Genomic DNA, 27,452 nt, shown 5'->3' on the forward strand with positions numbered 1-27,452 from the left:
GTGTGTGTGCATGTATATGTATATGTATATATTTATGTGTGTGTTTGTGTGTGTCCCCCACTACCACCACTATTGCTTGATAACCTATGGTGGTGTGTTTATATCCCTGTAACTTAGCAGTTTGGCAAAAGAGTCCAACAGAATAAGTAATAGGCTTGCAAAGAATAAGTCCTGGGGTTGATTTCTTCAACTAAAAACCCTTTAAGGAGGTGCTCCAGCATGGGCACTGTCATATGACTGAAACAAATAGAAGAATAAAATAAAAAGAATATATTCACCATTAATTACAATAAACTTGTGCCTTTCATAACAGTCTTTTTTCTTGTAAGATATATCTCCAAATATAAAGTAAATCATTTTATCAGCTTTATAAAGGAGAAGAATTCTAGAAATATTTTCCTCATTGAACTTACCTGTAAACACACACACACACACACACACACACATGTGCCTGCACAGGTGTGTGCAACACACACACAAACACACACATGTACGCACACACACACACACTCACACACACACACAAACACACACATGTACGCACACACACACACACATGTGCCTGCACAGGTGTGTGCAACACACACACAAACACACACATGTACGCACACACACACACACATGTGCCTGCACAGGTGTGTGCAACACACACACAAACAAACAATAAATGGAAACATTTTTATCACTGTAAATCAATGAAAAAGCTATAAAGAAAATAATCTGACAAGTTCTGATTAGAAAAACATTTTTACTTTCTCAACAGAATTGGTTTTAGTTTTGAAACTTAGGCATGTATCACATACTTTATTACATATTAGTGTTCAGTACCATTAACCAGTTCTCAACTAATTACAAAGATCACATTCCATAAAGCCAAATATTGTAAACTATTTACATTTCATGTGGTGTATTCATGTAACTCTAAAGCCTACATTCCAGAAGGCAGGTCTTTAATACTTTCTTTTGTATTATTGCAGTGTTTTATTCATTTGTCTATGAATGATACCAGCTGTTGCATTGGCGCCATGTTATGCAATACATGCTCAGCTGTTACCATATTATAATAGAGGCTGCAATTAAAACAGATGTGGAGATAAAGAATATGTTTTAAAAATGCTGTTTGCCTAATCTTGGCCAAATATTGTTCTGTTTTACAAGTAATGTTGAAATTATTTAGTTCTATTGGATTTCCAGATTACTTGCAGATCCTGCTGGAATTACAACTTTGTTAAATAGAATAATCTGATTGAAGATAAAGAAGGAATAGAAAGGAGAAAAAGATAAAGTCATTTTTTTTTTTTTAATCAGAAGAGAAAGATAGAAGTTGGAGGAGAGGCAGAGGAGGTTAAATGAATATGAACTGTAACTTAGTAGTTGGAAGGAAATGTTGAAGAGAAATAAAGGATAAGTTGAAAATAAAAATAATTTTTTTACAATTTTTCTAAATAACTCAATTTTGTTTCTGCTGTTGAATTTTGTGTTAATTTTCCTGTGTAATAGTGAATAAATGTCCATATATATTGATAGTAGTTCAATAGTATTGATGATATTTTATGAAATATGATTTTATATTGTATATTGTCTCATACAATACTTTATGTAATATCAAAATGTAATAGACATAATATCACACATTAAATCATATCTTTTTTATGATACATAATTATATAGAAAGTACAAATAAGAGATAAATAAGGACTGAAATATCCTATGAATTTATAGAAGTAGACGTATAGTAGTTAGTATCTGATTTGGGCCGAAGTTTTGAAGTTAATCTCCCAACAATAGTATTATTACCATTTTTTGTTCTTTTGGGTGGTTTACTTTCAGCTTGATTTTCATTAAATCTTGATTCCAGCTCCTTTGCTGTCCACTGCGTTCCTCGGTTATTGTCGACCACCCTAGTGGTTAAAAACTTTTCATAGGAATTCTTTGTGCGCATGAAATCATCATCATCTGTAAATATTTCCTGCTTCTTCTGATAGCGGCTTTCAGGTTTTGCAGTGGTTGGCTTTACACTCATCTTCGTATCAGCATAGCTAAAATCCCTCAAATTGTGTCTCATTATATTACCTTTTATTTTGGGGGCAGATTTGAACATTGCTTGAGCTGTTTTGGATTTTTTGGTCGGTTCCTTTTAATTTCTGTGTTAGCTTTCTGTGATTTAGGGCTTGAAGTCTGATACTGAATATTTTTGCGCCAAGTGTAACCATTTGTATCAACAAAGTCTTCCTCATCAGAAAGATATTTACCAAAATCTTCTCCTTCATAGTTCGTAAAGAGTTGCCGAGGAGAGTTTTCCTGTGAATCTGTGTTGCCAAAATCTTCATTCTTAAAGCTGAGAGTGGCTTCATCTTCATCATAATCAGGGTCAGGAATGTAAATTTCTTCATAATCATTATCCATTAAGTTTGAGTTTAAAAGGTTCCTTCGAGAGAGGTAATCTGGTTCAACTGTTGCTGCAACTGTCATCCGATTATTAGTCATCAATTTAGATTCCTTATTTAGGCCATCCATATTGTTATCATAAACTTTTAGATTTATAGACTCATAGAGTGACTTGTCTGTATGTTGTATAGTAGTCTTTTGGTCACTGTTTAGAGACAGAACACCTACATTTTGAGAAATCTCCCCAATTTGATCATCATTGCTCTGTAATGAATCCAAGACATCATGATATTCTGATGTTGAGGTGTCAGAAGGCTTTTCAAATAGTGTATGAGTTTCATAAAGAGGATTATCTCTTACTTTATGATCCAATGGTTCAGGATCAAAAGGAGTGGAATTATTTGTTTGATCTGATGAGTCATTGTTTGCTTTATTGGGTATTTTTTCCAAATCAGTGGGTTCATTTCCACCCATGAGCAAAAAACCATTTGTTGCCTCCATAGTATTACAATTAATTTCCGTATAATTATCTTTGTCATTAAAAGTGGTAACTTTTATTGGGGTCTTTTTAAATGTAGATATTTTAAAAATTGAATTGATTGGTTTAACGTTTTTTGAAGTATCTTTATTTTTTACATTTTCTGGAGAAGAACTGTTGGGTTTAAACGATTTATTTTTCCACTTGAGCATCTTGACAAATTGGTTAATCTTAACAATTGGTTCAAAGTCTTGACAATTGGTTCAAAGTCACTGCAAGTTTTAGTGTCTGCAAGTGGCAGAATAAACTTTGATGCACTCTTTCTCACTTGAAGTATTCTCGTAGTTTGTATCAACAGCAATGGTTGACTGCTGTTTGTCAACAAACTCCTGAAAGAAACAAAAAGAAAGAGTGGTTAGTTATATTTTTGAAATTTTGAATAATAAAAGAATATTTACATTATCATCCTCATCATCATTAACATCACCATTATTATTATTATTATTATTATTATTATTATTATATTATTATTATTATTATTATTAACATTATTATTATTATTAACATTATTATTATTATTATTATTATTATTATTATTATTATTATTATTATTATTATTATTATCATTATTATTATCATCATCATCATCATCATTATTATTATTGAGACCAAGAGCTGGCAGAATTGTTAGGAAGCCAGGCAAAATGCTTCTGTTCTTATGTTCTGAGTTCAAATTCTGCCAAGGTCAACTTTACCTTTCATCCTTTCAGAGTTGATAAATTAAGTACCAGCGAAACACTGGGGTCAATGTAATCGACTAGTCTCCTCCCACAAAATTTCATCTTGCTTACGTTCTATGACGTCCTGTACCCATATGTGCATATGTATATACATATATATGTAAGTAAGTACATATATGTATATATGCATATATATATATTATTTATATTATATATACATATCTATATATATATATATATATAAATAATATATATATACATACATACATGCATATATGCACAAAAACATATATATATATATCACATGATCACGTGACCGACCAGGCTATCAGATGTTGCTACACATCGCTAGTCACAATGCACTTCGCATTGTTTTAGCCTTCAAATGACACCACCCTGCTGGCTAAGTGAGCAGGCCATATATATATATATATATATTGTTAATCCAAACAAGAAAACACAAAAAAACAAAAATAACACAACAACGCGAGGACGTGGAACAAATAAAGTATTATTGGACGCTCAGGAAAGAACGGAAGAAGGAGGGTTTAACGTTTCGAGCGGAGCTCTTTGTCGGAAACATAGAAGAAGGAAAGATCCTGAGAAGGGAAGACGGAGGAAAAAAAATCGACAGCGGTACTCACGAGGTCACATACACATATATATACATACATATATATATATATATATATATATATATATACATATACATATACATATACATATATATATATACGGAAGGTGGAATATACGAGAATTTATGCTCCTGAACCAGTTGTTGAGTGTCCCACCCAAGAGGAATTGATGCTAGATGTGTTGAAGCAGTTGTTGTGATCAATAAATTCTTGTATATTCCATCTTCTGTCTTTCATTTGCTACATACATATATAAACATATATACACACATTTTTATATACAATGGACTTCTTTCAGTTTCCATCTAGCAAATTAATTCTCATGGCTTTGAAACCATAATGTCTATGATATATGTATATATATAATGTATATAAATAACTACAGAGGTATCAAGCTGTTGGATCAGGTGATGAAGGTTACGGAGAGGGTCATAGCCCAACTAATTAGAGAGAGAGTTAGTTTAGATGAGATGCAGTTTGGGTTTGTGCCAGGGAAAAGTACTACTGATGCTATATTCCTGGTAAGGCAGCTGCAGGAGAAATACCTAGCCAAAGATAAGCCCCTGTACCTGGCTTTTGTTGACATGGAGAAAGCCTTTGACAGGGTCCCCCGATCCCTTATCTGGTGGGCAATGAGGAAACTAGGGATAGATGATGGTTAGTGAGAGCTTGCGGGCCATGTATAGGGACGCTGCTAGTAGGGTGAGGGTTGGAAACAAGTACAGTGAAGAATTCCGGGTAGAGGTAGGGTGTCCACAAGGCTCAGTACTCAGCCCCCTCCTATTTATCATAGTCTTCCAGGCAATAACGGAGAATTCAAGACAGGATGCCCTTGGGAGCTCCTCTATGCTGATGACCTTGCTCTAATTGCTGAGTCACTATCAGAACTGGAGGAAAGTTTCAGGTGTGGAAACAAGGATTAGAATCGAGGGCCTCAGTCAACTAGCTAAAACACAAGTCGTAATCAGTAGGAAGGTAGACAAATCACAAAACGCCTTCAGGTGATGGCCCTGCTCGATCTGTAGAAAAGGTGTAGGTAGAAACTCTATAAGATGCACCAAGTGTTAAGCTATGGACACATAAGAGGTGCAGCAATGTCAAAGGAAGGCTAACTAGGAAGATGGTTTTTTGTATGTGGCAGATGCTCAGGAACAATAAACACTGAAAATGCTCTGAGACCAACTTCCGTCACTTTCCAGGGAGAAAAACTAGAAATAGTTGATAGTTTCCGTTACCTAGGGACCAAGTCAGCAGCGGGGGCGGGGTGTGCTGAAAGTGTAACTGCTAGAGTAAGATAGCTTGGGCAAAGTTCAGAGAGCTCTTACCTCTGCTGGTGACAAGGCCTCTCGCACAGAGTGAAAGGCAGACTGTATGATGCGTGTGTACGAACAGCCATGCTACATGGCAGTGAAACATGGGCCATGACTGCTGAGGATATGCGTAAGCTCGCAAGAAATGAAGCCAGTATGCTCCGATGGATGTTAATGTCAGTACTCATACTCGGCAGAGTGTAAGTACCTTGAGAGAAAAGCTTGACCTAAGAAGCATCAGTTGTGGTGTGCAAGAGAGACGTTTGCGCTGGTATGGTCATGTGGCGAGAATGGATGAAGATAGTTGTGTGAAAAAGTGCCACACCCTAGCGGTTGAGGAACCTGTGAGAGGCAGACCCAGGAAAACCTGGGACGAGGTGGTGAAGCACGACCTTCGAACTTTAGGTTTCACTGAGGAAATGACTAGAGACCGAGTCCTCTGGAAGTAGCTGTGAGCGCGAGAAGACCCGGCAGGACAAGTGAGTCCATAACCCATGGCCTCTACATGGGATGGAGCCAGCCTAGTATGCATACCTTCCCTTCTTGGGACACAAAACTCTACTTGTGAAGACCTGTTGAGGCAAGTGAGGATCAGAATCGAAATCGATCATGGAATTGCAGATGTGTTACCAGTGCCGTGGCATGTAAGAGAACCTTCCGTTTCGCGACCGTTGCCAGCACCGCCCTGTTTCGTGTCCGTTGCCAGCCTCGCCTGGCCCTCGTGCCGGTGGCACATAAAAAGCACCATCCGTTCGTGGCCGTTTGCCAGCTCTGTCTGGCTCCTGTGCGGGTGGCACGTAAAAAGCACCCACTACACTCACGGAGTTTTGGCGTTAGGAAGGGCATCCAGCCGTAGAACACTGCCAGATTTGACTGGGCCTGATGAAGCCTTCTGGCTTCACAGACCCAGTAGAACCGTCCAATCCATGCTAGCATGGAAAACGGACGCTAACGATGATGATGATGATGATGAACTATCTATGTATGTCTGTCCATGTTTGTGTTTGTCCACCACCATCATTTGACAATCGATGTTGGTTTGTTTATAATCCCAACTTAGCAGTTCAACAAAAGAGAATGATAGAATAAGTTCTGGGCTTGGAAAAGAAAAATAGCAATGGGGGTTGATCTTTTCAATTAAACCCTTCAAGGCAGTACCCCAGTATGGCCATAGTCCAAAGACTTGAATGAGTAAGAAATAAATGACAATGACAATCATGATTGTGTCAGCAGTGGTGGTCGAGGATGGAGGAGGTAATGTTGGGGTGGAATACTTGAAGAAGATAACTGTTGAGAGCAATGAAAACCTCATTTGTAAAAATTGAGACCACGAGAAGCCAATATTGGAACCTCTATGTGGCCACTCCACAAGCAAAAATAACCAAATCTCCCTCAAACCACACCCTATTATCTTAATATTAGTTTGAAATTTTGGCACTAGGCCAGCAGTTTCAGTGGCGGGTTAAGTCAATTATATTGTCTCCAATGCTCAGCTGGTACTTATTTTATCAACCGCCAAAAAATGACAGGCAAAGTTGACCTCAGCAGAATTTGAACTCAGAATGTGAAGATGGATGAAATGTTGCTAAGCATCTTGCCTAATGTCCTAATGATTCTGCTGGCATTGCCACCTTACTACTATCTTAATATTAGGACAGATTAAGGCAGCAAGCTGGCAGAATAGTTAGTATGCTAACTGTAGGAGTGGCTGTGTGGTAAGTTGCTTGCTTACAAACCACATGGTTCCAGGTTCAGTTCCACTGTGTGGCATCTTGGGCAAGTGTCTTCTACTATAGCCTCAGGCCGACCAAAGCCTTGTGAGTGGATTTGGTAGACGGAAACTGAAAGAAGCCCATCATATATATGTATATATACATATATATATGTGTGTGTATGTTTGTGTGTCTGTGTTTGTCCCCCCAACATTGCTTGACAACCGACGCTGGTGTGTTTACATCCCCGTAACTTAGCAGTTCGGCAAAAGAGACTGATAGAATAAGTACCAGGTTTACAAAGAATAAGTCCTGGGGTCGATTTGCTTGACTAAAGGTGGTGCTCCAGCATGGCCACAGTCAAATGACTGAAACAAGTAAAAGAGTAAAAAGAGTATGCTGGGCAAAAGACTTAGCAGTATTTCATCCAACTTCACGTTCTGAGTTCAAATTTCACTGAGGTCAGCTTTACCCTTCAACCTTTCAGGGTCGATAAAATAAGAACCAGGTGAGTACTAAGGTCAATATAATCAACTTATATATGCATTTGATTTGCTGATAAAATTTGAAATCAATATTAGGGCAGATTTGATGTTGTGTCCCAAGGTACACTGGGTCAGGAAAGGAATAAAAAAAGAGCACTAGACTGGTCAATGATAACAGAGGAACATAGTTATCATTGACCAGTCTTGTGCTCTGAGGAACTGAGGAACACAGTGGACAGTAAATGGGCTGGAAACTAGAGTTAATGAATGCCAAGCTGAAAGTAAACCACCCAAAAAAACAAAAAAATGGTAATAATGCTATTGTTGGGAGGTTAACTTCAAAACTTTCACCTAAATCAGACGCTTGTAGAATATTCATAACTGGAATGACTTTTATGGCAAATTGGTCATTCAGAGTAGTTCAGTTGCTAAGCAACAACTGTGATAATGACAATGATAGTCAGAAAAATAATTATTCTCTATCAAGCACAAAGCTTGAAATTTTTAGCAGGTAGGGATTGATTAATTACGTTGACCCCATTGCTCAACTGGTAATTACTCTATCGACCCCTAAGGGATGAAAGGCAAAGTCAGTCTTGGTGAATTTTCAATTCTGAACAGAATGAGCTGCAAGAAATGCTGTTATGTATTTTATACAATGTACTAATGATTCTGCCATCTCACATCCTTTATTATCAGGGAAATAATAGCAATGATTTAATGATGGTTCTAACCAGTATAGAGACAATGACAGTCTTAGTGATTACAATAAGGTTAATGGTCATAGTGACATCACTAATGAAGTGCTGATAATGATGCTGGTAGTAATAATGGTTTCACATTTTGGCACAAGGACAGCAAGTTCGGAGAAGGACATAAGTCAATTAGATTGACCCCAGTGTTCAACTGGTACTTATTTTACCAACCCCAAAAGGATGAAAGGTAAAGTCAGTATTGGTGGTATTTAAACTCAGAATGTAAAGAGAGAGTGGCTGTGTGATAAGTAGGTTGCTTACCAACTACATGGTTCCAGGTTCAGTCCCATTACGTGGCACCTTGGGCAAGTGTCTTCTACTATAGCCTCAGGCTGACCAAAGCCTTGTGAGTGGATTTGGTAGACAGAAACTGAAAGAAGCCCATCGTATATGTGTGTGTGTGTGTGTGTGTCTGTTTTTGTCCCACCCCACAACATCGCTTGACAACCAATGCTGGTGTGTTTATGTCCCCGTAACTTAGTGGTTCGGCAAAAGAGACTGATAGAATAAGTGCTGGGCTTACAAAGGATAAGTCCTGGGGTTGATTTGCTTGACTAAAGGTGGTGCTCCAGCATGGCCACAGTCAAATGACTGAAACAAGTAAAAGAGTAAAAGAGAGATGGAATGCCACTAAGCATTTTCCCCAGTGTGCTAATGATTCTGCCAGCTCACTGCCTTATACGATGGCTGTAATAATAGCATTGGTTTCAAATTTTGGCAGAAGGCCAACAATTTCAGTGGAGGGGTTAAGTTGATTACATCGATCCCAGTTTTCAACTGATATTTATTTTATCAATCCCTGAAGGGTGAAAGGAAAATTCAACCTCAGCGGAATTTGTAAAAACGATTCTAGCAATAACAATGTGGTATGGGTAATAGACATGTAATTAAGAAGTTTGATTACACTACTTAGTATCTTGGCCAAGCATTGCCTATAGGCAATATTTTACATAGGTGCAGGCATGGTTGTGTGGTAAGAAGCTTGCTTCCCAACGAGATGGTTCAGAGGTTCAGTCCCACTGTGTGGCATCTTTTGGGCTAGTGTCTTCTACTATAGCTTCAGGCTAACCAAAGCCTTCTGAGTGGATTTGGAATTGGGAGACATAAACTGAAGGAAACCTGTCATGTGTGTGTGTATATATAAACATATATATATATATATATATAGAGAGAGAGAGAGAGAGAGGGGGGGTGGAGGGGGAGAGAGAAAGAGAGAGGACTGTGTTTGTCCTCCACTATCACTTGACCATTGGTATTGGTGGATTAACATCCTGGTAACTTAGCGATTCAGTAACAGAGTCTGATAGAATAATAAACAGGCTTTAAAAAATTCAAAAATAAGTACTGGGGTTGATTCATTCAACTAAAAATTCTTTAAAGCAGCACCCCAGCATGGCTGCAGTCTAATGACTGGAAAAAGTCAAAGATGAAAGATAAAATATGCACAGGAGTGGCTGTGTGGTAAGTAGCTTGCTTACCAACCACATGGTTCTGGTTTCAGTCCCACTGCGTGGCACCTTAGGCAAGTGTCTTCTATTATAGCCTCAAGCTGACCAAAGCCTTGTGAGTGGATTTGGTAGACAGAAACTAAAAGAAGCCTGTCGTATATATGTATACATATATGTGTGTGTGTTCGTGTTTGTCTCCCCAACATTGCTTGACAACCGATGCTGGTGTTTTTATGTCCCTGTAATTTAGCAGTTCGGCAAAAGAGACCAATAGAATAAGTACTAGGCTTACAAAGAATAAGTCCTGGGGTTGATTTGCTCGATTAAAGGCGGTGCTCCAGCATGGCCACAGTCAAATGACTGAAACAAGTAGAAGAGTATGCATGCCCTCCCTGTCATCAATACTCACTTGTTTTTTGAGTAAGAAATCTCTTCCATTTATTTAACCTCCCTTCACAAGTGCAGAACAACTACAGGACATATTGTTCACGGAAAATGTAAAAATGACATCACTGTTATGCTCAATTATGACATATGAAAACAAGTGGAATGTAATCATTCATGAATGCTTACACATATATGCAATTATGCACACATGTCTGCACGTATACATATGTATATCACATACCCACCCACACACACATATATAAATATACATATACATAAAGACACACATAGATATATATGCACACTCACACACATACATATGCCATAGGTGCATGGTTAAGAAGCCTGCTTTGCAACTGCATGGTTTCAAATTCAGATGCAATTTTATGTGTGTGTGTATGTATACACACACACATAAAATTGCATCTGTTCCTGTACGATAAGAAATAAATGAAATACTTATATCCACCCAGAATAGTTCACACATGTGCTGAGGCTGGCTAAAGGATTTTACATTTAGATATAACTGGGTACTTGTGAGTACTCGTGACTCTTGCTTATGCTTTTTTCCATGGGTGCGTATAAGTATTTCATTTATTTCTTATCGTATTTTCTACTGAAGAGGGAAGAATCCATAGGATTAATTCTGAAATTGATTCAATATAGAAATAACGAACTTTAAAAAAAAATTCTATTGGCTAGCTTTCCTCGATTTCAGCACATGTATTTATAGTGAATGCATAATGAAATGTAGAAACTGACGATTTAAAGTCTGTTATCAGCATATTGGCATAGAAATAAAGTTTCTTTTGCCCTTGTTTATAAGTTATTTATAATTTTAACTTTTAAAGGTATTTTAATATGCTGCCACTTTTGATGAAATTTTTTTCTGAAAAAATTTTATCCTATATTAGTAGTAGTAGTACATATATATATATATACACACACATAGGAGGGAGATCAAGGCACAGGCATAGTTGTGTGTTTAACAAGTTTGCTTCCCAATCACATGGTGCCAGTTTCAGTCCCAATGCTTGGTATCTCAGGCAAGTGTCTTCTACTATAGCCTCAGGCTAACCAAAGCTTTATGAGTAGATTTAGTAGACAGAAACTGCAAGAAGTCTGTCATGTGTGTATGTGTGTGTGTGTGTCCTTCAGTCTGTGTTTGTCCCTCCAACATCACTTGACACCCGATGCTGGTGTGTTTACGTATCCGTAACTTAGCAGTTCAGCAAAGGAGACCAATCGAATAAGTACTAGGCTTACAAAGAATAATTCCTGGGTCAATTTGCTCAACTAAAGGCGGTGCTCCACCATTGCTACATTCAAATGACTGAAACAAGTAAAAGAGTAAAAGAGTGTATGATTAAGAGCCCCCATGTAGATTATGATTATCGTGTCAGCTTCCTGAATGGTGATTAGTCTAATTCTGTACTTAACAATATTACCTGTTATGATATACAGAGCATAAGTAGTGGAATTTAAGATAAATGCCAGTATAAATATTCAATTCATACATATGTTTCCCCACTGCATTTATTTAGAACACAGTGTTAGATGTTCCAAGTGCATTTAGATGTGTCTGTGTGTACGTGTGTGTGTGTGTGTGTGTGTGTTGTGTGTGTGTGTGTGTGTGTGTTCATGTGTGTGTGTGTGTGTGTGTTAGTGTGTGTGTTGCCATGTCTTGACATTAGAGTATAGTTACAAGCAAGTGTGCTCTTCATATATGTAATAGAGTCCCTCATTTCCAGTCTTCCATGAAAACATGTCCCTCCACAAAGAAATGTTACCCTGCTTGGAAACAAGTGACAGGAAGGGCATCCAACCATAGAAAATCTACCTCAACAAATTCAGTCTGATCCATGCAAGCATGAAAAAGTGGAAGTTAAAATGATGACAACAGTAGTGGTGGTGGTGGTGGTGGTGGTGGTGGTGAGGAGGAGGAGGTATAGAAGGAAGAGGGAGATCAAGGCTTACAGTTTTAAGATTGAGGGCTTAAAGCATATGGTCCTTTTTTTTCAAGATGGTAGAGAATTTGTTGAGACAATTTCTAATGCTGGGTTTATGAAATATTTCTGTGTGATATCATAATATTTTGAACTAAATAATGACCAACATAGATTAATATTTCAAAGTCACTGAGTTGAATAACAAAGATTATGAACCCTTTTAGTGGTAATCAATGACCAACAAATTTTAGAACTCAAACAAGTGCTAACCAATAAGCAATATGAAATAACATCTTTGCATAGAACTAGAGAAATGACTAGGTTTAGTAACTCTGACTTGTAAAAGCAAATGATTAACACAGGCTTAACACTTTAACTAGTAATACTAACAAGTAATACTAACTAGAACTGAGCTATTATACAGTAGTTTATGCTATGTAACATACTTGTTTGTGAATATAAAAAAAAAAAATTAGTCACTTGCTAGATGTGAATAGAACATTTTTCTGAAAAGAAGTAGCATAAAAACGATATCAAAATAGCAATTTATAATGAATAAAGCATTCAAATTTGATATAAAAGGCTGAGAAAACATATGACAATACATGTTACAGCTTACAATGATTCATAACTAAAGGTCTGATGTGTATAGTTTCTTTGAGGAGGCGCAATGGCCCAGTGGTTAGGACAGCGGACTCGCGGTCGTAGGATCGCGGTTTCGATTCCCAGACCGGGCGTTGTGAGTGTTTATTGAGCAAAAACACCTAAAGCTCCACGAGGCTCCGGCAGGAATGGTGGTGATCCCTGCTGTACTCTTTCACCACAACTCTCTCTCACTCTTACTTCCTGTTTCTGTTGTACCTGTATTTCAAAGGGCCGGCCTTGTCACTCTCTGTGTCATGCTGAATATCCCCAAGAACTACGTTAAGGGTACACGTGTCTGTGGAGTGCTCAGCCACTTACACGTTAATTTCACGAGCAGGCTCAACCGGAACCCTCATCGTCGTAACCGACGGAGTACTTCCATCCATAGTTTCTTTGAAACATTCACTGTCAAAAGATCTGAGTTTATTATAAAAACTTTGCAGATATGACTGTGTGGTTACGAAGCTTGCCTTCCAACCATATGGTCTTGAATTTAGTCCCACTGAGTAGCACTTTGTAGCACAATCCCACTGTGTAGCAAGTATTTTTTACTTGCCTCAGGGCTGACCAAAGTTTTGTGAATGGATTTGGTAGACAGAAGCTGAAAGAAACCCATTGTGTATGTATATATATACTAGCTGTTGCACCCTACATTGCTCATGTTTTCCATGTTGAAGTTAAGTCCACTTCTGACCATTGAAATTTTACACGTGATTACAGTTCATGTCAATTAGTTGATGCCAGCTCTGGAATTAATTAAAACCTTTACTGTCTCCCCTACCACAAAATTTACCTAAATCTCAAATTTCATTAAAATTGAATAAAAAATATAAAAGTTATGGCCAAAAATAAAATCCCTATGGGTATTTGCTTGCAAAAAGCCTATTGATTTTATAAAACCACTGCCCAGGCGTAATTATCGATTTTTTGTCAATGCCATATACTGACATCAACTCACTGCCATGAGCCTCACTCACTCATTGATTTTCATCAAAATCAGACAAAAAATGCAAAAGTTGTAGGAAAAATAACATCGTTATGGGAATTTCCATTCAAATGCCCTATTGAGCTCACAAAAATCGATGCCAACTGAGCCTTATCGAGTTTTCGAAAAATTTCTGGTCTTATTTGAACTTCAGGGTATGGGATCTACCTATGCGCCAAAAATCATTAAAATCGGTTGGACAGTGTGGGAGGCGTTAGAGTAACCCCAAACACACACACACACAGACAGAGACCATTACACATTTATGTATATATATATATACATATATGTGCAGGCGTGAGTTTGTAGGTATAGGCATAGGAATGGCTTTATAGGTACAGGCATCACTTTATAAGAAGCTTGCTTCCAACTATATAGTTCTGGGTTCAGTCCCACTGCGTGGCACCTTGGGCAAGTGTTTTCTACTGTAACCTCAGGCCAACCAAAGCCTCGTGAGTGGATTTGGTAGACAGAAACTGAAAGAAGCCTGTTGTATGTATATGTAGACATCTATATGTGTGTGTCTTTGTATCTGTGTTTGTCCCCCATCACCATTTGACAACTGGTGTTGGTGTGTTAATGCTACCGTAACTTAGTAGTTCAGCAAAAGAGACTGATAGAATAAGTACAAGGCTTAAAATATAAGTCTTGGGGTCGATTTCTTCAACTAAAACCCCACAGGGCAGTGCTCCATCATGGCCATAATCAAATGACTGAAACAAGTAAAAGAATAAAAGAAAATATATGTGTGTGTGTGTGTGTGTGTGTGTGTAGATGTATGTGAAGGTGTGTGTCCAAGTGTGTGCCTTTGTGCTTATGTTTGTCTGCCACCACTGCTTAACAACTAGTGTTGGTTTGTTTACATCCCTGTAACTTGGCAGTATGGCAAAAAAAAATGATGGAATAGGTACCAAGTTTTGAAAAATTAGTACTGGGTTCAATCTGTTCAACTAAGTGAAACTAGTAAAAGAAAAAATAAAGATATAATAAAATAAGTTAGTTTACAAGAGGAAGAGAAGATACTTGATGTTTCAGGTAGAACCACTTCATCATACTTATCATTTACCAATGTTAGTTTCAAAACTAGCTTCATTGGATTCTACTGTTTTCCTAAGTTTATTACAGAATTAACAAATACATGGATTTAAATAATTCTATTGTTATGTTACTGGCTTTCCAAATACAGTACCAGGCAGTGACTCACATGGCTTCTGATTTTAACTGATTGGAAGTGTTATTATGTACATGATTTTGTCTTGGTGTAAAAGATGGGCTATAGCAAATATTCTGCTAAGCATCTTGCCCTAGCATGCTAACGATTCTGCCAGCTTGCCATCCTAATAATAATAATAATAATAATAATAATAATAATAATAATAATAATAACAATAATAATAATAATAATAATAATAATAATAATAATAACAATGATTGATAACAATAATAATGATGATGATGGTGATGATGATGATGATGATGATGATGATGATGATGATGATAATAATAATAATAATAATAATAATAATAATAAGCTCTCATGGCTTCTGATCTTAACTGATTGGAAGTGTTATCATGTACATTGTTTTGTCTTGGTATAAAAGATGGGCTACAGCAAATATTCTGCTCAATACCACAGATTTGTTTGTCAGTTGTTTGACCTAACCAGTTGAGCATGTCCCTTAGTGGCTGACGATATGTGCATCTCTGATCACGAGCAGAAGTAGTGGGGGAGCATCATAGCCATGTGTTGAGAGGGATTCTTTGGGGTTTGAATAGTTCACCTCTGGAAACATGGGTGGTTCTTTCAACATCCTTAAACAACTCTTATTCAGGGACCGTTTGAGCGGGATGGGCTACTCAACTGAAGAAAATTCTAACTGGGCCCCACCTGCAAGGTCATGTGCTGTTTATCTTGATATGAGATGACCATGTCGCGCACATATGGTTGTGATGCATGTGCCTGGTGTACCTTTATCAGACGGGTAGTCATGATGGGTATATTGGGCTTCGTATATTTTACCCCAGTGTCACTTTGATGGCATGAACTGCTCTCTCACTCAATAATAATAATAATAATAATAAGGATAATGATAATAATGCCTGAAAGTAACTTAAATACCATAAAGCACAAAAATTAAAACCGTGATATATTGTCATCACTGTTGCAGTCGTCATCATCATCATCATCAACATCATCATCATCATTGTCGTCATCATCATTGTCGTCATCATCATCATTATCAATGAAACATGAAAACAATTTTTTAGGTTTTCATTTACATGAGATGGAGGTAAGCACTGTAGCTAGGTTGGATTAATCCCCACACACATATCCCTTTGCACCTGCCATTGTTCGTATTGTTGTCTTATGTACCTAAAGGCAATTGCTAACACTTTTTTAAGTTGATTAACATAAGATAAATACCCATGTGTTCAGAGCAAGACTTACACTAGTTTGTTAATCAGCGAACAGTTTTGTCTGATGAAACTATAAACGAAGCCAATGGCTTGAACAGGCTCAAAGAGCAGGTGATTCTGGCTGATGAAGCACATCATGTCAAAACACCTTTGTCCTAGAATTCCTTGTACCAATGAGCTGAGTGCATTATGAACACACTGTCATCATAAAAGGAAGTTGTTCTGTGATATACACAACTGGGACTATCATATTTGTGTTTGAATCTGCTAGAACTTAATTTTAATGCCTCTGTCCTGACAGCGATACAAAAATAATGACCAGACATAGATTTCCACTGTTTCTTGCTTTCTAATCTTGCATTTCTTTGCTTCATTCACTAGGGCACAAGTGCATAGGCAGAGGTTATCGGTGTCATCATCTCATCTTTTAACGTCTGTTCTTCATGCTGGCATGGGTTGGACGCTTTGACAGAAGATGGCCAGCTGAAGAGCTATCTAGCTTCCATTTGTCTGTTTATGCATGGTTTCTATAGTCGCATGCCTTCCTAATGCCAACCACTTTACAGAGAATACTGAGTGATTTTGTGGGACTGGCACAGGCACTTTTATGTGACCCCAGCATGGGTGCTTTTATGAAGCACTGGCATGGGTGAATTTACACCCACAAGCCTGCAAGACCAGGATCTCTTAGTTGAGAGAGGGATGTAGAGGACATGCCTGTATGCATAAACAACCACAATTTTACTTAGCTTGGCATATCTTCTCAAGCACAGCAAACAGCCAACAGTCTCGGTCCCTTGTCATCTCTGTAAGGCCTTTCTCTCCTTTCTCACAACTTCATCCCATCAACTGACTATACCAGCACAATCTTTTCTTTTGAACACTACATCTAATGCCTCATGTACCCAATGCTTCTCTCAAATCACTTACAATCTGACATACACACTCACTGATATTACCCATCCAGCAGAGCATGTTGATTGCATTTCTTTGAAACCTTCACATATCCTCAGTAGTCACAGTCCATGTCTCACTGCCATTTAGCATAGCTGTTCATACACAGGTATCATATAATCTGCTTTTCACTCTGAGGGAGAGGCCCTTTGTTACCAGCAAATATAGCAGTTCTCTGAACTCTGCCCAACCTGTTCTTATTCTAACAACTATGCTTTCAGAACTAACTTGGTCACCTAAGTAACAAAAACTGTCTACCACTTTTAAGGATGCTTTAGGACATTTGAGGGAATCTATTTTTTTGTACATTCCTGGTGTTTAATGTACCTGCACATCTGCCTCATATAAAGACTACTTTCTCTTTTAACCTTCCTGTGATACTGTTGCGCCTCTTATGTGTCCATAGCCTACAATAGGTACACTGCAGAGATATATCTAACAATATTAGCCCGTATTTTAGCTGAGCCTTAAGTTTTAAAAGTGCAGCTGACTACTATTACATTTTACCCTTTCAATTGAGAAATTTTTTCCCAACCTTCCCTAGAGGGCTTGTTTAAATCACTGCTTGTTTACAGTATAAGCTAAAATAATGTTCTTGAGAGTTAATGTGTCAAGTATGCATGAATTAAAAACAATAGCAGGTTTTAATTTTCTGGGTTAATTAGGTGATGTTTATAATATAGGTTTAATTAAAATTCTTGGGAATATTTTATGGAAATGACAACATTTATGGGAAGATATTATCTGTAGCATTCTGTCCTGAGAAATAATTATTTGACAATTTTTTTTTTTAGGGTAGAGCCTGAAAGGGAACAGAAAACTGCATCAAATTTGAACATCTGAGTTCAAATGTTGCTGAGATTGACTTTGCCCTTCATCATTTCAGTGTCAATAAGATAAAGCACCAGCCAAGTACTAGAGTTGGTCTAGCAGCAAAATATGAAACTGTTATTATTTAGCCCCAGTTTGTCCAGCAGACTTCTGACTAAAGCTTTTCCAGCTGTGACCATCCCACCTTTTATTCAAACAAAATGCATCTAGGTCTACATTATTCAATGTATCCTTCCATTATTAATGATTTGAGTGAGATTTAGCTGCTACTGCTAGCAAACAGATCAACGAAATGGGAGCTCCCACATTAGCTCATATTTATTGCTGTTTGTAATAATGGTCCCAAATTTTGGTACATGGTCAGCAGTTTTTTAGGGGTGGTGGGTTAGTGAATTACTTCAACCCAATTGCTCGTACTTAATTTATTGATCCTAGAAGGATAGGAAGTAAAGTCAACTTGGGTGAAATTTGAACCCAGGATGAGAAAAGCAGGTGGAAGTATTTTTATGAAGGATGGGTAACTGTAATAGATTAAGAGTGTTGTTTGATAATACCAACATTTCTTGAACATAAACCAATACTAACATTGTACGCGGCACAGATACACCGTGTTTATTTGAATAGAAAACTTGTAACAAATATTCCCATGTCATGAAATTCCTTCTTAATTGAATTAACACTCTGTAGCTCTCTTAAATTTCTAAAAGGGAAAGACCTGTTTCACGTTGAAGCTGTATAGAATGTTGGGTTTCACTACCATTCTACAATTAATAATCATTTCACACAGTTTATTCTTTACTGGGAGTGGGATGAGAAGTAACTTGTTGTTAACAAAGGTTACAAAAGTGTAGATGCATTGGTGATTTGGGACTTTACAAAATGTAAAGAACAAATAAGGAAATACGAAAAATACTTTAAAACACATAAAGTGATGCTAACATGCTATCTTAAAAATAGTGTTTTTGTTTTGTTTTGTTTCTTGTAGTGACCTGGGCGTTTGTAGATTGTGATTATTAAGTGCATATTTTTACATAGATGTAAGGAGGCAAAGAGTAAAATGCATGAAACTGAGAAGGTAAATTACAGAGGGAAGGTTGAGAGTAAGTAATGTAAAGAATTCTTTGTTGGCTTGAAACATAGTTGTTGTCTAGCCCCAGTTCAACACTGAGCAGAACTATTGTCAAAACTTTCAAATCAACAGCTGCCTGTCTTTCTGACTATCAGATCAGACTCGTTACCAGACTTTGATGCCTGAGGGTTGAAAAGAATATTCTGGGTACAGAGGGAAGGTTGAGAATAAGTAATATAAAGAATCCTTTTTTTGACTTGAAACATAGATGTTGTTTAGCTCCAGCTCAACACTGACTGAGCAGAACCATTATCAAAACTTTCAAGTCAATGACTGTCTGTCTTTTCTGATTATCAGATCAGGCCCATCAGCAGACTTTGGTGCCTGAGGGTGCTTCAGAATATTCTGGGTAGGCAGTAATTTGTAATAATGCTAAAGTGGAGTTTCAAAATAAGTATAGCACTGTAAACCTGAAGGTACACTATTGAATAGTGGGGGTGGGGAGCAGTGCTACCCAGAGCACCCCATTAGCAACAGGCATATATTAAATATCAAATTCTCTGACGTATTTTTTTTATCTCTCTTTCCAGCTCTGACCCAATTACTTCTACTCACTCTTTGATAATGTGAGTAGCCAGAGCCTCTTCTTTCCTGGCTCCCTCTCTTGTACTTTAATCACTCATCTTCTAGCATATAACCATTTTTCATCTTCACTGTTGTCCCAGTTAAAAGGGAACTTAATCTTGCAAGCTGCCTGGTGACTTCACAAGTGATAGTGCCATGAAAAAAGCACCCAATACACTCTGTAAAGTGGTGAATGCTATGAAGATCATACAGCCATAGAAACCATGCCAAAGCAAATACTGGAACATGATGCAGTTGGATCAGCCATAGAAAACATGATGCAGTTGGATCCTAACAGACCATCCAACCTATGCCAACATCGAACATGGATATTAAAAGCTGATGATGATGATGATGATAGAGCTTTGACTGGACTTTGACTGTTATTTCTAACAGATTAAGTAACTGCATAGAGGCTTCTATAGTTGTTATTACTTAACCTCAGGTTAGTCCTGATTGAGAAGATGCATGACAAAAGGTGGTGCAGCTATGACCACCCTGCCTGCTTGTATATCATTGGCTTCTTGTCCAGGGCATCTTTCTTTTTCAATCATTTGATAGAGATTTAGCCGCAACTTAACATTATACTTGTTCAGAATTACCTCTAACAGTTAATATGCATGGTGCTTTGGCTATCAGGGAAGTAAATCACCAACTGACCCCTAATAAGCAAATAAATACTCATATATTGAGTACTCTTTTGAGTTTGTAAACAGAACTGTGTGTACATGTGTATATCATCATCATCAGCAGCATTGTCATCATCATCAGTATTGTACCAAGATGATAAAAATTATAAATAGAATAGTCATTTACCCCTTTAAGAAAAAAAAATGAAATTGAAAATGTTTACACTTCAAAGAGTCACCTTAGTTACTGCTGGCTGTCCTTTATACTTGCTTTCTTTTTCTTCCCTTGATCATTGATATAACTTCTAAAGTCCCTATATTTTTTGATTCACAGGTACTTTTTTTTTTAAAGGGGAAAATTACTATTTTATTTAAAAGGCGCAGGAGTGGCTGTGTGGTAAGTAGCTTGCTAACCAGCCACATGGTTCCAGGTTCAGTCCCACTGCGTGGCATCTTGGGCAAGTGTCTTCTGCTATAGCCCCGGGCCAACCAATGCCTTGTGAGTGGATTTGGTAGACGGAAACTGAAAGAAGCCTGTCGTATATATGTATATATATATGTGTGTGTGTGTATGTGTTTGTGTGTCAACCGATGCTGGTGTGTTTACGTCCCCGTTACTTAGCGGTTCGGCAAAAGAGACCGATAAAATAAGTACTGGGCTTACAAAGAATAAGTCCCGGGGTCGATTTGCTCGACTAAAAGGCGGTGCTCCAGCATGGCCGCAGTCAAATGACTGAAACAAGTAAAAAGAGTAAAAAGAGTAAAAAAAGTAAAAAAAAAGAAAAAAAGAGTAACCTTAATCATCTTAATCAAAAAGCAGGAAAAGGAAGAAACTATCTCATTGTAGATGAAGATCAGTTGCAATGGGAGGAGTTGAATCTCATAAGAATGGAAAACCAATCAGCAACAAATGGGTCGTACCTTATAACGGAGTTCTGCAACTGGTATGTTGCGGCACACTGGTGTGCCACAAGACAATGCTAGGTGTACCACAGTGTAATCTGAATATCGTTTTTTTCCCTATATTTTTTAGCTATAGTTTTAGTTCAAGTGTACCACTGAATTTTGGAAAGAATATCAATGTACCACAAGTGAAAACAAGTTGTGGATCACTGCCTTATAATGAAACTCTTTTAAATGCATTCAAATGCCACTACAATGTTGAAATCATTGTGAGGTCAATTAAATACGTCATCAAGAACATGCTTAAAAGGAAATAAGCAAGCTGCTGTTCAAATAAACAATGATATTGAAATTAGTCAATATCTAATGGGTAGGTATATTTGACCATCTGAAGCAGTTGCATCCATTTTAGAATTTTCCATTCATGAAAGAGCACCTGCAATAGTGAGACTGCAAGTTCACCTATCAGATGAACAAACAATATTGCTCAGAAATAATGAAGATATACATAGCAATCAATGAACAACATATGAGAACAACATTGACAGAATTCTTTTCATTGTGCACCAATGATGACTTTGCAAAAACATTGCTTTATGCTGAAGTACCCATGCATTTCACTTGTAACAGTAGTAACAAAGAGTGGCAAAGAAGAAAGCAAGGCCATTTGAACGTTTTCAAAGAAAAAACACTTGGTCATGTTTACGTGTCACACCAAAAGCAGGAGAGCTGTATTATTTAAGAATTTTATAGCATGAAGTTTGAAATAGTATTTTTGCCTTTGCTGCCATTCATTGACATTTTCAACTTGGAACGGCTGTAACCCAATGAGTTATGGGTCATCCGGTACATATATATATATGCAATACACATCAATGTGTGTGTGTGTTTGTGTGTGTATTTGCGTGTGGGTAAAAACATTAATGATAACACACATAGTGTATTTTGTTTATACACCCATTAGCTGTAGGGTAAGGTCCTGGGAAATGTCCCTTTATGATGCCAACTGTTAAATAGCACTAAATGTTTCAGACCAAGTGAGATAATTCACCCGAAAGATAAACAGGGATGGTGGCTATCAATATTTTGCTCTTGTTTTAGCCCATCAGCACCATATACTCGACTCACCTCAAAACAAAATCATATCATCGGTCAGAGAGAGAGATATGCAAATAGTGTAATGTCTATTTGCTGATGTGTTGTGCATAACACATAGGAGACAAAATGAAAAACTTTAAATTAAAAGCAGCTTTAATAAAATAAAACATTATCGATGACACATTCATAGTGTATGTTTCATTTATACACCGATTAGTTGCAGGGTAGCCTCCTGGGAAACATTCCTTTGCAACATCAAGTGTTAAAGATCACTATGTGTATATACATATACATACATACATACATACATACATACATAATACATACATACATACATACATACATACATAATACATACATACATACATACATACGTACATACATATAGATACACATACACAAACATTCGTTTATATGAATACATATGTAGTCATGTGTGCTTTTTACATATATGTATATATATATATATAATATATATATATATATATATATATATATATATATATTATAGAACAATCAGATGACTCATCTATACCATATAACAAATATATACCACATTAATTTTTATGATTGTTTCATTCTACAATATCTGAACAATAGCACCATTAGTTACAATTCCCCAGTGAGACTTGGTAGACAGAAAGTGGAAAGAGTTTACTGTATGTGTGTGTGTGTGTGTGTGTGTGTGTGGTGTGTGTGTGTGTGTGTGTGTGTGTGTGTGTGTGTATGCATGTGTGTGTGTATATTTGTCATATAGATATATATGTGTATTGAACGCAAAAAGCACCATTTGAGTGTGATCAATGCCAGTGCTGCCGGACTGGCTCCCATTGAACATCACGGAAAAGCAACATTCAAGCATGGTCGATGCCAGTGCAAGCATCATGCAAGAAGTGTTCTTTGTTTCTAATCTTCCAAGACATGTCTGGTCACGGAAAAATATTAACTTACTTGGAAACAAGAGAAGATTGGTGTAATATCAGAGGAATCTAGCCACAGAAAATCTGCCTCAACAAATTCTGTTCAACCCATGCATGCATGGAAAAGAGGATATTAAATGGAGATATATACATAAATATATATATATATATATATATATATCTTTTACTCTTTTACTTGTTTCAGTCATTTGACTGCGGCCATGCTGGAGCACCGCCTTTAATCGAGCAACTTGACCCCGGGACTTATTCTTTTGTAAGCCCAGTACTTATTCTATCGGTCTCTTTTGCCGAACCACTAAGTAACGGGGACATAAACACACCAGCATCAGTTGTCAAGCAATGCTAGGGGACAAACACACACATGCATATATATATATATATACATATATACGACGGGCTTCTTTCAGTTTCCGTCTACCAAATCCACTCACAAGGCTTTGGTCGCCGAGGCTATAGTAGAAGACACTTACCCAAGGTGCCACACAGTGGGACTGAACCCGGAACCATGTGGTTGGTAGACAAGCTACTTACCACACAGCCACTCCTGCGCCTATATATATATATATGCTTTTTATATATATATATGCTTTTTTTACTAGGGAAGGCCAGTTTATGAGATTACTCTGAGTTTCCCATCCATAAGGGTTTAGCTTTATGGCATATCGCCAGACCCCAAAATCTGTTGGCTTAAGACCTCTTCAAATTACGGAGGGGGAAAGGCCTTGTATGAATGTAAACAAGGGGATTATCTCCCTTTGCCATTAGCTATCAACTTCCAGCTGTGTTGCCATCTTGCAAATCCCAAAATGTCAGCTGGAATTTCCAAAAATGCAAACATGGCCTGAAAATCTCTGTTCCGGAGTTAAGGATGCTCCCTGGCTCAAGCAAGTCTTTTAGGATTCTCGCACATTCAGCTATGCATAACTTGCGGTGCTTCATCTTGATGTAGGGGCTTGAGTTTTTGAGGATTTTCCATGAGATCGAGTGTAGGATTCCATTGTTTCTTAGATGCCAGACATGACTGGGCAGCAATGTTACGTATCTCCTTTCCAGGACCCTGAAGGAGAATTTATGGCTGGAAATGCATTACTTGAAAGAATTCCCATTACATCCAATGAATTTCTGTGTGCACACGTTGCCAACACTGCACTTGTTACTGTTGCTATGGTCATTGTTGCTGCTGTTGCCAAGCGAGAGGCTAACGTACATCAACACAACCTCCTGTCACCTACCAATCATGTTCAAGAACCTGGTTAAGGGTGTTAGTAAGAGGATTTTGAGCCTTTCCTCTAACAAAGAGGCCTTCGATGCAGTAGCCTCATACTATAAAGAGACCCTAACTGCCAGCGGGTTTAGGGACCGCATCTCCTATATGCCGGAACCCAACAGCCACAGAAGGAAGCACCACAAGAATACAATTTGGTTTGCATCCCCCCTTCTCCCTTAACACAATAATGCCTGTAAGTAGACTATTCCTTAAATTAAAAGACAAGCACTTCACTAGCTCCCATAGGTACAGGCCCATTTTCAACAGACACAACGTTAGGGTCTCATTTAGTTGTGCCCCCAATATTAAGAGCATCCTAGTTAGTGCCCCTAAGCCACTAGAAGAAGCATGTTGTTCATGCAGGAACCACAATAGTCACCCGGTAGGAGGCCACTGCAAAACCAAAGGGGACGTCTATCAAACTGAAGTACCAGTGAACCCTGCCAATACCACTGGCAGGAGCAATAGCAGCCAGAGGCATGAAACAGAGCCAACAACACCGCAGCCATTACTGCAGTGGACAGCATTAGCAATGTCAACAACAGCAGCACCATTGACAGCAGGAACAACACCCTCGACAGCACCATCACTAACATCAAAAGCAGCAACACCTATTTATTTACTACCCACAAGGGGCTAAACACAGAGGGGACAAATAAAGGGATTAAGTCAATTACATCGACCCCAGTGCGTAACTGGTACTTAATTTATTGACCCCAAAAGGATGAAAGGCAAAGTCGACCTCGGTGGAATTGGAACTCAGAACGTAGCGGATACGGATTACGCCCGGCATGCTAACGTTTCTGCCAGCTCGCCGCCTTAAAAAAAGCAGCAACACAGCCACCAGCACCAGCCTCACCAGTAGCTTCCCTGACAGCAGAACTGACAACATCCACACTAGCAGACCTGACAGCCACTATAGTAGGAGCAGAAACATGTTCAGTGCCATTGCAAGCTATGACGGCAACAACAGCAATGGCAGCAGTCCTAGCAGAAGCTATGGCATAAACATGGCTAATGACACCTCTAACGGCAGTGGCAGCTCCCCCACCATCAGTGGAGACCGCAATATTAATAGTAATAACAACAACAATAGCTGCAATATCAGCAGTATTAACAACAACAGCACCATCTCCATAACCAGCAATGACAATAGGATTACCAATGCTACCACCAACCCCACCATTGCAAGCACCAACACCAGCAGCCCCAGCTCCAACAACAGCAATACCAATGATAGCAGCAGCAACAACAACAACAGCAACAACAGTAACAACAACAAAAGGTGCAGCACCAGCAACACACGCAGGGGCGATAACATTAACTCCGGTGGCACCAACACCAGTAGCCCCAGCTCCAGCATCAACAGCAACAACAACAGCAGCAACACTAACAGGTGCAGTGCCGACAACGCGCACCCACAGAAATACATTGGATGAACTGGGAATTCTTTCAAGCAAGACATTCTAGCCATAAATTCTCCTTCAGGGTCCCGGAAAAGAGATAGGTAACATCGCAAGCAGTCACATCTGGCAACTAAGAGACAATGGGATCCCATACTCAATCTCATGGAAAATCCTTGAAAACTCAGGCCCCTACATCAACAGGATGAAGCGCTGTAAGTTATAAATAGCTGAATGTGCAAGAATCCTAAATAACTCACTCATGCCAGGGAGCAGAATGGAGATTTTCAGGCTATGTTTTCATTTTAGGAAATTCCTGCTGGTGCTTTGGGATCTGCGAGATGGCAGCACAGCCGGAAGTTGATATCCAATGGCAAAGGGAAATAATCCCCTATTGTTTACCTTTGTAGCTTTTTCGAGACAGCAAGATGGCAGCTCAGCCAGAAGTCAATAGTCAATAGCGAATGGCAAAGGGAGATAATCCCCTTGTTTATATCCATACAAGGCCTTTCTCCCTCCATAATTTGAAGAGGTCTTAAACTAACAGTTTTTGGGGTCTGATGAAACGCCATAAGGTAAACCCTTATGGATGGAAAACCCAGGATAATCCAATAAACTGGCCTTCCCCAGTTAAAAAAAGAAATATATTGTTCTACATCTTAGAGTGTGCTTCTTCTTTGGATTTATATTTTCTACAAAGGATATACATATGTATTTATATATTTATATACATATATCATATGATCACATGACTGACCAGGTGATCAGATGTTGTTACATATCCCTGATCACAAAGCATTTTTGCATTGTTTTATCCTTCAGATAATGACAGCTCACTGGCTAGGTGAGCAGGCCAACATTCCCCATTGAAAGGGGAACTGGAGCAGCATGAAATGAAGTGTTTTGCTCAAGAATGCAACATGCTGTCCAATCAGGGAATCAAACCCATGATCTAGTGATCGTGAATGCAACAGCCTAACCACTAGGCCATGTGCCATAATATATCTATATCTATATCTATATATATATATATATATATATATATATATATCTAATATATATATATAATATATATACACACACACATTTAGTATGCACACGTATGTGTGAGCACACATGTGCATATATATGTATATGTATATGCACACATATATATCTATCACTCCCTTTCTCTCTCTCACACACACAGACACACACATGCACACACACTCACACACACACACACACACACACACACTCACACACACACACACACATGATGTCTTGTACATATTTTCCTTTTCCCAATTTCCACCAAATGAATATGGTGGAAAACAGTTGCTAAAGGTGCCATGTTATGTGATGAAACTAGGCATCATATTGTTGCAAAACAATTTAGGCTCTCAACTATGGTTTCTG

At 38.1% G+C, this 27,452-nt stretch overlaps 1 protein-coding gene across 2 annotated transcripts in view; it reads right to left on the reverse strand.

Annotated features, from left to right (window-relative positions):
* Window positions 1-719: 719 nt before the first annotated feature.
* The window catches only part of LOC115222176, a 75,573-nt gene continuing 48,840 nt past the window's right edge, over window positions 720-27,452 (reverse strand). For both annotated transcript variants that reach the window (XM_036511199.1, XM_036511198.1), the window contains exons 2-3: window positions 3,130-3,255; window positions 720-3,096 (exon numbers count right to left, since the gene is read on the reverse strand). In XM_036511199.1, the coding sequence (XP_036367092.1) occupies window positions 2,077-3,078 (1,002 nt within the window). In that variant the 5' untranslated portion in view covers window positions 3,079-3,096; window positions 3,130-3,255 and the 3' untranslated portion in view covers window positions 720-2,076. The remainder of the gene's footprint in view (window positions 3,097-3,129; window positions 3,256-27,452) is intronic.

The sequence above is a fragment of the Octopus sinensis genome, linkage group LG19 (assembly GCF_006345805.1).
Source record: "Octopus sinensis linkage group LG19, ASM634580v1, whole genome shotgun sequence".
NCBI lineage: Eukaryota > Metazoa > Mollusca > Cephalopoda > Octopoda > Octopodidae > Octopus > Octopus sinensis.